At 38.6% G+C, this 15,392-nt stretch overlaps 1 protein-coding gene across 1 annotated transcript in view; it reads right to left on the bottom strand.

The window, feature by feature from the left end:
- The window catches only part of GORASP2 (golgi reassembly stacking protein 2), a 33,738-nt gene extending 18,557 nt beyond the window's left edge, over window positions 1-15,181 (bottom strand). The window contains exon 1 of the mRNA XM_040475358.1: window positions 14,995-15,181. Within this exon, the coding sequence (XP_040331292.1) occupies window positions 14,995-15,057 (63 nt within the window). The 5' untranslated portion in view covers window positions 15,058-15,181. The remainder of the gene's footprint in view (window positions 1-14,994) is intronic.
- Window positions 15,182-15,392: the final 211 nt, after the last annotated feature.

The following is a 15,392-nucleotide window of genomic DNA, read 5'->3' as shown; positions in this document are numbered from 1 at the left end:
GGGAGCCTGGGTGGCTCAGTTGGTTAAGTGACCGACGCTCAGGTCATGATCTCACAGCTCATGGGTTCAAGTCCCGAGTCAGGCTGCTTCGGGTTCTGTTTCTCCTTCTCTCTCTGACCCTCCCCTGCTTGTGCTCTCTCAAAAATAAAAAAAACATTAAAAAACTTTTTTAAGAATATACCACTTATAAAAAAAATAGAGGGTTTTAAAGTTGAGATAGGTAAGGGGATAAAAAGGACATCTGAAAGTTGAAATGAGTAAATATCCAGGAGTCTGAAAAAATGGGGATCATAATATAGTATAGCTAGACAACAGAATGGTGTGGGACAGAAATATAGAATTATAGATTTTGAAAATCACAAAACTTCTAATCCAGGGGATCTTAAACTGAGGTCTGTGCGGATAGCTTCAGGGAGCACTGCAGCTCCTGAAATTATATGCAACATTTTGTAGTAATCAGCAGTTTTCCGGGTATAAAGATCCACGGCTTTCATTAGATTCTCAAAGGGTTTCTCCAAATAAAATGCTAAACCCACAGATTTTGTGCAATTCTTTTATTTGCAGGTGAAGAAACCATCCTGTGACTTGCCTATGGTCCTATAGTTGGCTCGTGGCAGAGGTTAAACTCAAAAGTATATTTTATAACATTAGTCCAGTAAGGAGACTGGAAAAAAAGAGTGGAGCCGGACTTATACAGGACTTTAAATGGAAGATTAAGATTACTTAGATTCTCAACAATTCAAATGGTTAGTTAGCATACCAAACTTGAAATGGACTAAAATTATTAAATTTTCTAAATTTACAGTAATAAAAATATTAGTAGCTGGCAATAGTAATACAGTATGACAAAACAGCAAAAAGTTAATACAATCCACTTTGTATTTCCTCTAAAATATTTTCATAATGTTTTAAGGACTTTTTATTCAGAGTGATATTATTTTATACTGTCAAAACTATCCTTTGAAAACGAGGTTTGCATGGATATTTGCAGGCCGATTATCTGTAACACTCCCAACAGTTCTAACAGTCAACAGTCAATTCTGAAGTTATGCAAATAGATGCACTCATTCATCCACACACAAATCTGCAGTTATCTATACAGTAACAAATTTTACTGCTTTCAAAATGGAACCCAGGAAGGAATCCAGAATATGTTCCTCTAATACCAGACTTCTTGGATTAAGGAAATTTAATATTTGATTAATGATACATTCATTCCTTTTTGGACTAATGTTACCTTTTAGGTAAAACCAAATTATACTATCACTGCTTCTGAAGAAGTAAAACTAGGTCTTCTTCATTTGTCACAGTACAAAAGTTGTCCATTATAAAGATGGCTCCATGTTTTAATTTACTAAAACTGTTTAATCTTGCTTTCTGTAAATTCTCTTGCAAATTTGGGACTACATCATTTTTGTAAATTAAACAAGTTGATTAAATACCAAAGGGTTTTATTATTTACAAGTGTTAGCTCTAATGAAAATAATCAGCACAAACTCGTTTAGCTTCTTTATACTCAGTTTTCTTAAATGAAGGATATTTTATATTCTACATGTTACCAAGTAAAATGTCTAGAACTCGAAGTGGCAGACAGATTTCTCTTCAAAAGGCAACTCTGTAAGGAAAACAGTGGCAGTCTGGAGTTATTATGAGAAGAAAAGGGAGGTCAAGTCACAGCTAGCTGGGAAAGAGTCATGATCTACTAGGTGTGAAATGCCTATTAGGTGCCTAGCAATTAGGTGTGAAATGCCTCAAGTGTGAAAAGAGGATAATTAGCATAGACCCCTGGAGACCCTTCGCTGTGGCGTTTCTCACTTAATAAGGTCCTCGTCTAATCCTCGGATTCTCTGAATCTGAATGTTTCCAAATGACTTTTTTTTCTAGAAACCAACCAGTCCATTGATCAATTTCAGACTTCTCCACTGAGGCTGCCAAAAGTTTATCTTTCAGTTAAAAAGGGACAAAGATAGTCCTTTTGTAATGTCATCACCAACTTAGAAAGTTGATCCCACACACTGATGCTTGCCATGCCACCCTCCAAGTATAAAGTTTTACCACTATTTGAAATGGAGTTTCTAATAACATTAGAACTATTCTTTCCCATTACTCAAAAGAAATTCAACAGCCAAATTTGAATTCTAAAATAAGTACACTTAAATAACCCTTTCTCTATTTTTCTATTTGCATTTGCTACAAACATCAATCTCCTCTGTTTCTAATGTACCTTGAAATTAACTTCTTTCCTAAATTTATTTACATCATTAGTACCAGTACAATTCTGGCAACTAGGTATCTAACAGGAAGCCAACAGAGGGAGCCCTAGAAAATGCTCTCTTTGACCCTAATATACTTAAAGACAATTTCCTACATTTCATAGCATGCAAAACAAGATCTACAACACAGCAAATTAAACATCCACACAGGTGAAGTTTCTCTGGCAATACTATCCCCTGACAAGAATCTCTTAGGCACCCAATCTGTCAGGCATCAGATTACCACTTCAATACTTCCTGTCCCCTATAAGATCTCTCAATTATTGATTCACCTGCTTCCTTCAAACCACCTTAATTAAAAAAAATGAATATATAAAACCCTGGATCCATCTATCCATCTATCTATCTGGTTCCATAGATCATTACTATTTATTATTGGGCCAAATATTACAGCAATTTAAGATGAATAGGTTAAATTGGAAAGTTTATAGTTAAGATTTTGCAAGATTTTGAAAAAATGCACAATGTAAAGATAATGGAGTTCTAGAATCAGACTGACTTGATTTTGAGGCATGCTTTTACCTTATCAGCTGTGTGAACTTGGGAAAGATTATTTATCTTTCTGGGCCTCAGTCTTTCCATCCACAAGTAAAGGATAACATCATCTACTGTACATGAATACTGTAGAGATTGAATGAGTTTATGAAATGCCTAGCTAAGACTCTGATATATGATAGGAGTCCTACAAATCTTTTTTTAATGATGTGCCTGGCGTGTCTGATGCCTAAACAAATCTTTCTTTTTAAGTTAGTTAATTAATTTAAAATTAGTTTATACGTATATATGCATGTGCGTATGTATTATGTAATCTCTACACCCAACCTGGAACCTTAACTCAACCCCAAGATCAAGAGTCACATGCTCTTCCAACTGAGCCAGCCAGGCACCCCTGGGGGGAGGGGGGGGTTTTCTACAAATCTTAAAGTCACCTTCCTAACTCTGCAATCACCACCTGAGGGCAAATCTTTACAACTAACGAATTCCTGGACACTACATGAGTGTTCTAATTATGCATTAATCGTCTTTCTCCTCTTTAAAAAAGGAAAGGGAAAGAATTTGCAATAAATTTGTAATAAAACAAAAAAGTAGAATAAAAAAATAAAACCACAGAGGTAGAGTCAAAGGTAAAATGATAGAGCCTTCAGAGGAATACAAAGGAGAATATCTTTGAGATTTTCAAATATGAAAGACTTCTTAAACTGGATACAAAAAAACACTAATCATAAACTAAAAAATTAATGAATTATACTAAAACTACAAACTTCTGCTCATCAAAAGACACACTTAAGACAATGGAAAGATTTATTATACATCCAACAAAGGAGCTATATTCAGAACAAATTTAGAATTACTGCAAATCATTAGGAAAGAGACAGTAAAACCACAATGAGATACAACTTCACAACCATAAGACTGGCTAAAATAAAAAAGATACTAACAAAGGTTTGAAACAAACCCTCATATATTAGTGGTGGGAATATAAAATGGTGCAGTTGCTGTGGGAACAGTTTGGCAGATCCTCAAATGTTAAACAAAGAGTTACCATGTGACCCAACAATTCCACTCCTAGATATATAAAAAAGAGAAATGAAAGCATGTCCACATAAAAACTTGTACACAAAATTCATAGCTGCATTATTCATAGCAGCCAGAAAGTGGAAACAACCCAATGTCCCATAACTGATGAATGAATAAACAAATGTGTTACACCCATAGAATGAAGTATTATCTGGCAATAAAAAGGAAGTATTCATGCTACAACATGAATGACCCTTGAAAACACTATGCTAAATCACAAAGACCACATATTGCATGATTCCATTTATATGAAATGTCCAAAATAGGCAAATCCACAGAAACAGAAAGTAGATTAGTGGTTGCCAGGGGCTGGGGGTAGGAGGAATGGGAAGTAGCTGCAATTGGGTATGGAGTTTCTTTCCGGGGGTAATAAAAAGGTTCCGGAATTAGATACTAGTGACGGTTGCACAACTCTGAACATACTAAAAAACCTGTGAACTGTATACTTTAAAAGGCCGAATTTAATGGCAGGTAAATTATATCTCAATGAAGCTGCTAAAAAAAATAATAACTTAATGGAGAAATGGGGAAAAGATTTTAGCAGACACTGAACAAAAAAGGGTACTGATGTGGCCAATAAGTATGAAAATATGCTCAACTTCAATAGCTGCAAATTAAAACCACAATGTGATACCACCTGCCAGACTGGCGAAAATGAAAAAGATGGAAAATACTAAATGTTTGTGAGGATACAAAACAGCTGGCAACTTCAATTCCTGCTGGTGGGAATGTAAATGAGCAAACTATTTGGCAATATCTGTTAATATTGAAATATTTGACCAAATATTACACTCTTTAAGCATACCCAATAGAAATGGGTATACAGATGTTCTTCAAAAGACACACACAGTTGAATGTTCACAGCAGCACTATTTGTACTAGCCCCAGACTAAAAACTACATTAATTCCCATGAACAGCAGAACAGATAAATCAATCTTGATATAATCTCTCGATGGTATAAGGTAAATAAAACAAAAACCTACAACAATACACAAGATGGACATGTTTTACAAGTGGTATGTGAGCAAAAGAGGCCAGACACAAATGAGTACATATGATTCCATTTATATAAAGCTAAGAACAGGTCAAATTAATCTATGCTGTTAGAAATCAGGACAGCATTCACTCTGAGGGGGTTGGTGGGTAAGTCAGAGTGTGCCTGGAGAGGGATGGGATGCTGGGTACACGAGTATGTTGTCTGTGAAAATTCATCAAGCTTTACACTTATGTGCACTTTAAAAAGCTTTAACATATACTCCCCTCTATCCAAAAGGCAGAAATACAATTATTACAACCTAAGAACATACCAAATATTTCACCTACAAAGAACATACTTTGAAAGCCAGCAATTAAATCTCAACGGTCAGTTGAGTACAAAGCAGTCAGTACAAAGGCCACAAAATAACTTACTCTAATGTTCCCCTTTCAGAACATTTCAGGACCACTCTTAGATTCTATTTATATTTACATGGTTTGGCTACCTGATTCCAAGCCACGAACAGAGTACTAACCAAACAAAAGAACTGAAAGAGATGCCACTGCCACTTGCTTACAGCAAAAAATGATAGCTGGCAGAAAATGAGAATAAAAATTAAAAAAATCAAAAACCAAAAGAAAAAAAAAAGTTGAGTGTTAACTTATGCCACTTACCAAATTCTACCGAGTACAAACTGTGCACTAACAAAAAAGGTGTAGTTGTGATTGTGTCTTGTGGTAGGGAATACAAAAATTTAAAGAGGTCTCCACTATTAAGCTACTTTTAGAACTTTTCACAATTATAAAAATCTTCTGTATCGTGTGCTGTCCAATACAGTAGCCACTACCCACATGTGAAATGTGGCTTGTGTGACTCTGGAAGTGGATTTTAAACTTCATTTAATTTAAATAATTTACATCCAAGTTTAAACAGCCATATGTGGCTAGAGACTACTGTACTGCACAGCCCAAGTCTAGGTGATAAGTACATGTATTCCAATACAGCACATGGACATCATCACAACAATTAAGATAAAAAAATTTTTTTTAATATATGTAGCACCTATCAGTAATGGTGGAAGCATGCAATGCATTTAAAACATAGATTTGTTTATAATATATTCTTGATACTGAAAGCAGTAAATACTCCATTTTAAGGAAAAAAGTGACTTTATACAAATCCATTCCCTGGGAGTTCTAACAAGCATGCTGAAGTCTTCTCAGGCCTCATGGTTTACTTTGAACAATTAAGGAATACAACATAGCAGCTGAAAATACTGAAAAGTAATTATGCTTACAAGGGAATGACAAAAATAAATGTGAGCCAAACACCCACATGTAGAATAAATTATGAACACACTTACTGGCACTTATAAGAGTTCAACTTTACATCTGGAGGTTATCTTACCAAAATAAATTCCACAACATGAAAGAAATACTTCTTTCATAAGCACTCTAGAAAAAAGAGCTACAATATGCAAGATAAAATCTGCTAGAGATTTTTACTCAAGAAACAAAAAATGAGCTTAGAAGAGAAACTGCACAGTGAAGGGGTATCCATCCCCAGTACATAAAAAGAAATTAGCACCAATGATTAGAAGCTGGATTTGGAATCACCAACTATATATAAATTCTTCTTAAAGTGGTGTCATCCAATTACTACAGGGAGTTTGTTCTGAAATCAATTTAGTGGATCATTACAGAAGAGGAAAATGTCAAAATAAGAAAGTATCAGAATAGATAAAATACAAAAAATTCATGACTTCATAAGGGCCATTATTTTTCATGAAATGTAGTAGTACACGAGTTGCAGTGGAAAATAAATTTCTTACTTTGATCTGTAATAAAAATAAAATTGGAAAGAGTCCTACAAGATGTCATTAACTCTTTTTGTCCAATCAACCTCCAGGTAATAAATGCAATTAAACTTTTGGCTTTTCTCTCACCTTCTGATCCTGGACCAGGAGGGAGTTTTACCAGATTTAACATGGATTCTTCCTTGTGTACAGACCTAATTGTTCTAAGCCGGTTGCTTTCCAGTGAAGCATCCATCTCTTCTCCGGGGGTTAAAAGTGTCATAGTACTTTATACTAGGTTTGGGTCATTTCGCATGAACCACTCTCTCTTAAATCTTGGCTTGAGGAGAGAGGGGCAGCAGAATAAAGGGGAGAAGAGTTTGGGTGGAGTTGGGGGTAGGCATTCTCTTAACTCCATCATTTATATACTACTCCCAGCTGAGGAGTGGAGAACTGCCATCTTAATGTAACAAAGAAAGGAAACTGCAAGGCTACTTGCAGAATACAGGAGATCATCAAACCAAGCATTTCATAAGGTGATATACAAAGACATACCTATCACATGTCTGGCTAGTATGTGAATTATTTCTCATTTTCTAACCAAGGAGATGTTTCCATAAAATGGGCTCAGTGATATGTGTCTCCTTTTTATTACTGCACCAATTCCTTCACACATAAAAGGTAGTTCTGTCTATACCGTCATCTCCTCTCTCAATTTAGTGTTTTGTACTATTTAAAAAACCACCAGGGATATTAAATAAAAGTAAAAATTAAGTCCAATCCAAGTAATCCAAGTATTAATAATGATTCATTTCAACTATACACATAAGGCCTCATGTTACATATTTACACGCTTGCGTGATCAAAATGATGTGAGAAGACTTGGGGGGCGTGATATAATAAAAATAAACCCGAAATCCTTCAGTTATAAAAATTAATAAATAAAAATAGAAAGACACTTTGGGGGGGGGGGCTCTTCCATGTCTGAAAAGGGCCAGTGTTCCTGTTTGGGACTTGATACAAATATGTGGAAATTATTCTAGAGTAGACTGGAAGAGTTCAAGCTTTACTTGCTGAAACATTTTTTTTTTAATGTTTATTTTTGAGATAAAGAGAGAGCACGAGCAGGAGAGGGGTAAGGAGAGAGAGACACACAGAATCCGAAGCAGGCTCCAGGGTCTGAGCTGTCGGCACAGAGCCTGACGTGGGGTTCGAACAGGGAGATCATGACCTGAGCCAAAGTCAGATGCTCAACCGAGTAGTCACCAAGGCGCCCCAGTTTGCTAAAACATTCTTATATGTTCTACCAAAATAACTCAAAGAGCATGTTTTTCTGACCCTATGATGTAGTTTATAACATATGAAGCAATTTAAAAATTTTAATGATAACCAAGGAAATTAAAACCCATCAATACACTGTACTTTCTTAGAGAAAGTCTGTATATCAGAAAAATGATGTTGAAAGAAACTGAAGCCTGCTCCAAAAGAAGCAAAAAGTCTGACAACTTGTCACCTAATTTTATAATCTTCAAATACCAATTTAGGCGTTTCTTTCTTAGGGAAAGAAAACTTGCTGTGTGACCTTAGGCAATAATCTTTCTGTGCTCCTTTTCTTTAGCTGTAAAGCGAGGAGGCTGATGAGATAGTTTCTAAGACTGAACGACAACTCACCATGAAGTAAGTCTAACTGCCACTATCTATAGATTCTACAGTGTAGATCCAACCCAACAACATTATTTTAATTGCATAGACTTTTTTAGTCATTTTAATTAATGTGTTTAGTATCACTGTGATAAAGCAATGAAAAGGATACTGGTACCTTCCTTTTAAAAAAGACAAAATTGGGGCACCTGGGTGGTGCAGTCGGTTAAGCGTCTGACTTCAGCCAGGTCGCGATCTCGCGGTCCGTGAGTTCGAGCCCCGCGTCAGGCTCTGGGCTGATGGCTCAGAGCCTGGAGCCTGTTTCCGATTCTGTGTCTCCCTCTCTCTCTGCCCCTCCCCCGTTCATGCTCTGTCTCTCTCTGTCCCAAAAATAAATAAACGTTGAAAAAAAAATTTTTTTTAAAAATAAAAAAGACAAAATTTCCTTAAAACTGAGGATTCCTTAAAAATTCACAGGCACATTAATAAAATTCATGGGTCACATCTGATCCCAAATTTATGTTTTAAACAGTAGTAATGTATAGGGTTAGTTACAAGGGCAAAAGTAGCTGCTGAATGAGCATGTAAATGGAAATGCTACTTAAAATGCTTAGAGGTCTATTTTAACTAGTATTGCCACTACAACAGTGGTTCTCAATGGGTGATACAATAGTGCAGATGCTAACAATAAAGACACCAGCTAACATTTACTGAGTCTTTACCATTCTCCAGACCCTATGCTAAATGCTTTACATGGAATATCTCATTTAATCCTTGGGATAACCAATGAGGTAGACAGCACTGTTTTAATGAAGACATTTTTTTAAATATGAAATTTATTGTCAAATTGGTTTCCATACAACAAACACCCAGTGCTCATCCCAACAGGTGCCCTCCTCAATGCCCATCACCCACCCTCCCCCCCACCCCGCCATCAACCCTCAGTTTGTTCTCAGTTTTTAAGAGTCTTTAATGAAGAAATTTAAGAGCAAGGCCATCTGCAAGGTGGCAGTGGACCAGGAAAAAAATTAATGTGCTCAATTTTTTTTCAAAATACTTTCATATACAGTATCTACAATGGTTTTTAGTCAAAAACAGGCGGAGGAGGCACTAGTATTATCCTCACTTTTCAGATACAAAGAATGGGGCTCAAAGAAGTTCAAAGGTTTGCCCAAGGAAACACAATGAAGTGATGGAGGGGACAGGACGGTTCAGTGATTCCCAAGAGGGGTCTCTGGTGCTCTACTATCAAGTCTCTCAATGCATTCACGTCTACAAGATGACAAGGTTCCTCACTGCTGACAATGTGCTGGAATGGTCTCTCACTGGTGCTTACAACAAAAAACAATCCTCAGCATCACTCCCTTCATGCTGCAGTAAATTCATTTGCAGTGCCAAGAGGGACATGGACAGTCTCTCAGGTTAACTACTTTGGTTCTGCATGTTGTTTGGAGAAAAAAAAAAGTCCTCTTATTTAGTTAATCACACCTCTGAAGGCAATCTACAGTTATATTCTAAAGCATGTACCAAACCTTTACATATAACATATTTTCTAGTTTAGATTAACTAGTATTAGTGAATCAATTGAAATAATGTAATCCTCTCAGCACAGTATTAAAGCCAGCAAAATGAATGTACTGATATTAATGGTTATTCCAAGTTCAATTCTTATGACAATTTCAGTGGAATTATTTAAAAAGAAGCTGTGTCTGACCCAGAAAACACTACACCCCGTGCTGTGCATTCTACTACTTAACTGACCAGAACAGAAACTGCAGTTACCCGTCAACAGTAGACCTCCCCAAATAAGGATCCTAAGGATCCTTAAAAACACATTAAAACACACTTCATCACAAAATATGAAAGTGTAGATAAACAGAGCAACACTAATTTGTTCAAGGTCTTTTCAGAAAAAGTTTATGTCCAATGATACAATTTCTAAGCATGTCCTAAGGTTCACACACATTGTATTTGACGGCATTTATGAACTAAAAATCTGACTCCTACATTTGAAAGGAATTTCAAAGACTATTAAATCTTTTAAGATTATATCTTTAAGTAATCTCTACACCCAATGTTGGGATCAACATCCCAACTCCTGGCATCAAGCGTTGCATGCTCTACTGACTGGGACAGGCAGGTGCCCTTATTCGTGTTTTTTTTAGTACAAGACATCAACTTCGGGAGATCATTATCTTTAGGTGGTGTTTATAGAGCTTTTTCAGTCATAACTTTGTATTTGAAAAACATCAAATAACCCAACTGTTTTCTTTTTATAACATCGTTTTCAGAGTGAGTGAGGAAAGAGGATAGTAGTGAGATTTTTATGTTTTTCAAGTGGGGACATGAGTTTAAAATGTTTGAGGGGCACCTGGGTGGCTCAATCGGTTGAGTGTCTGACTTTGGCTCAGGTCATGATCTCGCCTGAGTTTGGATTCTGTCTCCCTCTCCCTCTGTCTCTCTCTCACAAAAGTAAATAAACATTAAAAAAAATTTTGGGGGGGGTGCGCCTGGGTGGCTCAGTCGGTTGGGCAACTGACTTCGGCTCACGTCATGATCTCACAGTTTGTGGGTTCAAGCCCCATGTTTACAGTGTGGAGCCTGCTTGGGATTCTCTCTCTCTCTCTCTCTCTCTCTCTCTCTCCCCCCACCCGCCACTTGTGCGCATGTTCTCTCTCTCTCAAAATAAACTTAAAAAAATTTAAAATAAATATCTTTTAATAATTTTTTTTGAATATACAAGTATTTCATGACCACTCTGGAAATTTTAGAAAATATACTGAAGGGGGCATCTGGGTAGCTCAATTGGATAGAGTCTGACTCTTAGTTCTGGCTTAGGTCAGGATCTCACAGTTTCATGGGTTTAATTAAGCCCCACATTGGACTCTGTGCTCTCAGGGTGGAGTATGCTTGGGATTCTCACTCTCTCCTTTTCTCTCTGTCCCTCTCCCACTTATGCTCTCTCAAAATAAAATAAGAAGAATATACTGAGGTTTAAAGGAACGTAAAAATGTCACCATTCGCCAATAATCCTTTTAATAGCGTGGCTAATTACCTTTGTTTTATTTTCCTTGACACTTAAATGTACGTGCACCTACACAGAGAGACATGCCTATGGCCACACAGTGTTTTGAAACACAATTTTCATGAATGTATAGCACTCCAATCTGTGGTTAGGCCCTGATTTATTTAGCACTGTGTTTTTGATTGTAAGCCAATATCTTACCATAACTTCAGACTATACCGTACTTGAATATGTCGTATCATTCAAAATCTTTGTGAACCATGGCTAAGGGGCAAGGTTAGGCACAGAAAAAGAGACTAGAAAAAATACTTCGGCATTATTTACCTTTAGATGACAGAATTACAGGTAGTTTAGGTTCCTGTTAATACTTTTTTAACTTATCTAAAAAGTCTGTAATGAACATATGTTGATAATCAGAAAACAATGTAGTAATCTACTAAAATGAAGATCATTTGTATAAATTAATATTAAGATTCAATAATTTGGGAAATGTACATTTTAAGTGAAAACAAGACAGGATTTGAGGTTGTGAACATGTACTTACAACAGCAAAGACTTTTTAGAAAAAGTAAATGTCCACCACCACCAGGTGCTGCTTAGCTAAACTCTGACACAACAAACTGCTGTGGAGCTAAGTGAAACCAAGAGGCAGATCTCTATGTGCTCCTATGAAGACTGCCAAGATGGATTAGCAAATAAAAGACCAAGGGGAGTAATAGTAGGTATCATGTGATTCCAACAGTTACAGAAGGAAACAAAGAGTGAAGGAGAGCAGAATTCTTTTACCTGCATAAAACATTTTTGAAAAGATACGTAAGAAACAACTGTGGTTACTTCTAGGGTAAGAATGGGGAGTTGGCTATACAATATGATCACAATGCGAAAATGTACATTAATACAAAATGCATAATACATAAAAAGGAAAGTACACTGCTCACAGCAGAAAACCTATAACTATTTCAATGTTGTCCCCTAAAAATTCTTAAAAGCAGAATCTACCAATGGATATGGAATATAGAAAAAAATGTAAAGTACCTGAACTGTAGGAATGCTGAAGTAACAATAAGATAGCAGTGGAAATGACTGTCAGTATAATTGTTATTTTAATTTAAAATTTAATATTTATTTTGAGAGAGAGAGAAAAAGAGAGAGGGAGAGAGCACAAGAGGGGGAGGGGCAGAGAGAGAGGGAGACACAGAAGCAGAAGCAGGCTCCAGGCTCTGCGCTGTCAGCACAGAGCCAGACGTAGGGCTCGAACTCATAAGCTGTGAGATCATGACCTGAGCTGAAGTTGGACGCTCAACCGACTAAGCCACCCAGGCACCCCTATAATTGTTATTTTAAAACCCAGTCAAACAAGTTTTTATTACTAACAAGGAAATGGCCAGGGAATCGATTACTAAAGGAAACAAACTTTTTTTTTTTTAATTTTTAAAGTTTATTTATTTTGAGAGAGAGAGAGAGAGAGAGAATCTCAAGCAGGCTCTGCACTGTCAGTATAGAACCTGATGCAGGGCTCGAACTCACAAATGGTGAGATCATAACTTGGGGCGAAACCAAGAGTCAGACGCTTAACTGACTGAGCCATCCAGGAGCCCCAGGAAACAAACTTCTCAGAAATCATTCTAGAACTTGTTAATAGGAGTGATTTTACTCCAAGGTTATCTTACTGTATCTCTTCTAGTTTACAAGCTCAGTAATCCAGCACTGCAATATATTACTGTATATTAGGCAATAATAAATGAAAGGAATATATTTTTTTAATATGTCCAGATTTAACATGGTACTTTCCCCTCTAAAAACAAAGATAACTGGAAATCAATGACAGAATTAGGGACAGAGGAGGTTAGGACTCAAACACATTTTAAAAATGCTCCTAAACTAAATGGTCATTACTATTTTAAAGCTCTCTCTAGCGAAGCTTGAATATTTCATTTTTTGCAACATTTATGCTCCAGATGCAGGAAAACTAAGGTTGTCTCTAGTGATTCGGAAAATCAGATTTATAGATTAATAACACATCTGCACTACTGAATATGTATGAGTGATTTACTGAGGTGCACTTATGTAAAGAATATATACTTCAACTTACTTTACGTGGAACACAGTCATGAACAGAAGTCGTTCAACTGCAATCCTTTTGATGTATACAGCTTTCTAACAAACTTTTAAAACTCAATAATGCTGTTTTACTGAGTGCACGTATTATTAAAATATCATGAGTCTCCAAGGATTCACGGCTACCATCAGCCACTGTGAGAATCAGCTGGTAATACTGGGTATCGGCCTCCAGGGTAGAAAACCAAAATCAAACCAGATAACAGAAAAGTACTGTTGCTAATTTTCACTTTACATTTAGATCCAACAATTCTCCTTCAATTTCTCCCATCAGTGTGGCACATGGGGCTGGCTCAGCTGAAGGGAATACGAAGGTAATATGGTTTGTTTAAAGATTCCCTTTATTTTCCGGGCAAATCATCCTTTCCTACCAAAAGTGTGGCTTCAAGAGAGATTTTCAGTACAGTGGAGAGGCAACAAGACATGATAATCCTGAAGATCAGAAAGGGGATCGATCACAGTACTATCACACACTTAACTGGGTAATTCAGTTTACGAATGCTGTCTCACCTAAAACATGGGATCTAAGACAGAATGACCGTAAGCACCAGGAAGTACTTTCTCACTTGCAGTGAAAATGCTGTTGCCTGAGAGCAGCTAATATCTAGTGACACTCTATTATGTCCTGAAATGGTACTACGGATTAGGGCCACTTAGTTGACAATCCATCATGTTGCCACTCACGCAGGTGTCACAGCACATAACCATCAATGCTACTTTTAAAGACTTCCAGTTCCCTAAGAACCACATGCTTTGCAACAACTTAGGCTGCTCGTAAGCAGGGGCTTACCTAATGCTTTTTGAGATCCTATGTTTCTCCATCCCAGCGACTGACGCTGCTTTCCTGTATTTACCTACGTTTGTTTGTTTTTTCAAACGTTCCTCTCCATTACCTGTTTTACCACCCTGAGCAGTCTTAGAACAGAACGGAAGTTCCCCCCGCCAGGAAATGTGGAAAAGGAGGGTTGGAAAGGTCAGGAGCGACACAGGAAAAGAGTCCTGCAAAAGCAAGTGAATTTAAGTCCGTCAAACCTACTATTAGGCCATTTCGTTTTCTGTTTGCCTAATTGACCTTTCCGGACACCCAGATAGCGCCGAGGTGAATTATCACCTGCCGTCGCATCCCCTGCCTCTAGCCTGCCGAGTTCCAGGCTTCAATTTCTCAGAAAACTCCAATGCTACCTTGACCATCACCTCTTTTGCAGACTTTGCCCCCAAGCCTTTCCTAACTTTGTAAGGTAAGAATTAAGAGGAAGAGAACGGAGAAGGCTGTGAGGAGAAAAAGGAGTCAAGGTTGTACCCCCACCCCCTCCGTGTCTGGGCCGCCCCCTGACCTAGTTGCCGGCTGCCGCCTCAGGCTCCACTCCGTCCTCCCAGAGCGGCGGACCCCTGGCCCGGAGCGCTCCCGGTAAGCAAGTTGCGCGCAGCCTTCCGAACCGGCCTCGGCTAAGGCAGCGCCCGCGGTCGCCGCTCCTTTGCGGGACCAGGCCTGGCTGTCCCGGGAAGGGGCCCGTCGGGGCCTCTGCCTCCCCGCGGCTGGGCCCCGCCTGCAGCCAGCCGCTCCCGAGCCGCCGTCGGAGCTCTTACCCGCAGGACGTGGTAGCCTTCCGTGCCCCCGCCAGGGATCTCGACGCTCTGCGAGGACCCCATGGCGGCGGGCGATCAATGTGAGCGGGCCGGGATCTGCGCTGCTCCCCGCCCCCTGCGCACCGCCCGCTCCGCTCCTCCGCGTAGCACTTGGGACGTGGCACTAGCTGCCGCCGGAGAGCCGGGCCGCACTGCCCGCCGGGAGAGCGTCGCCGCGGCACCCACTGCCGCTGCGACGCCGCAGACAGCGCCACCTGCCGCAAATCACCGGAAGAGGGCTGAGCACCCGCAGGCGGGGAGGGGCTTATTCAGGCTCGCGAGAGAATAGAAAAACAGTTCCTCCGGCCTTGGCATCTTGCTACGGATCCCTAGGTCAGACAAGCTTAAACAGACGCGTT

Source organism: Herpailurus yagouaroundi, unplaced genomic scaffold (genome assembly GCF_014898765.1).
Source record: "Herpailurus yagouaroundi ecotype Mexico unplaced genomic scaffold, PumYag 140, whole genome shotgun sequence".
NCBI lineage: Eukaryota > Metazoa > Chordata > Mammalia > Carnivora > Felidae > Herpailurus > Herpailurus yagouaroundi.
This window is presented reverse-complemented; position numbering and strand designations above follow the sequence as displayed.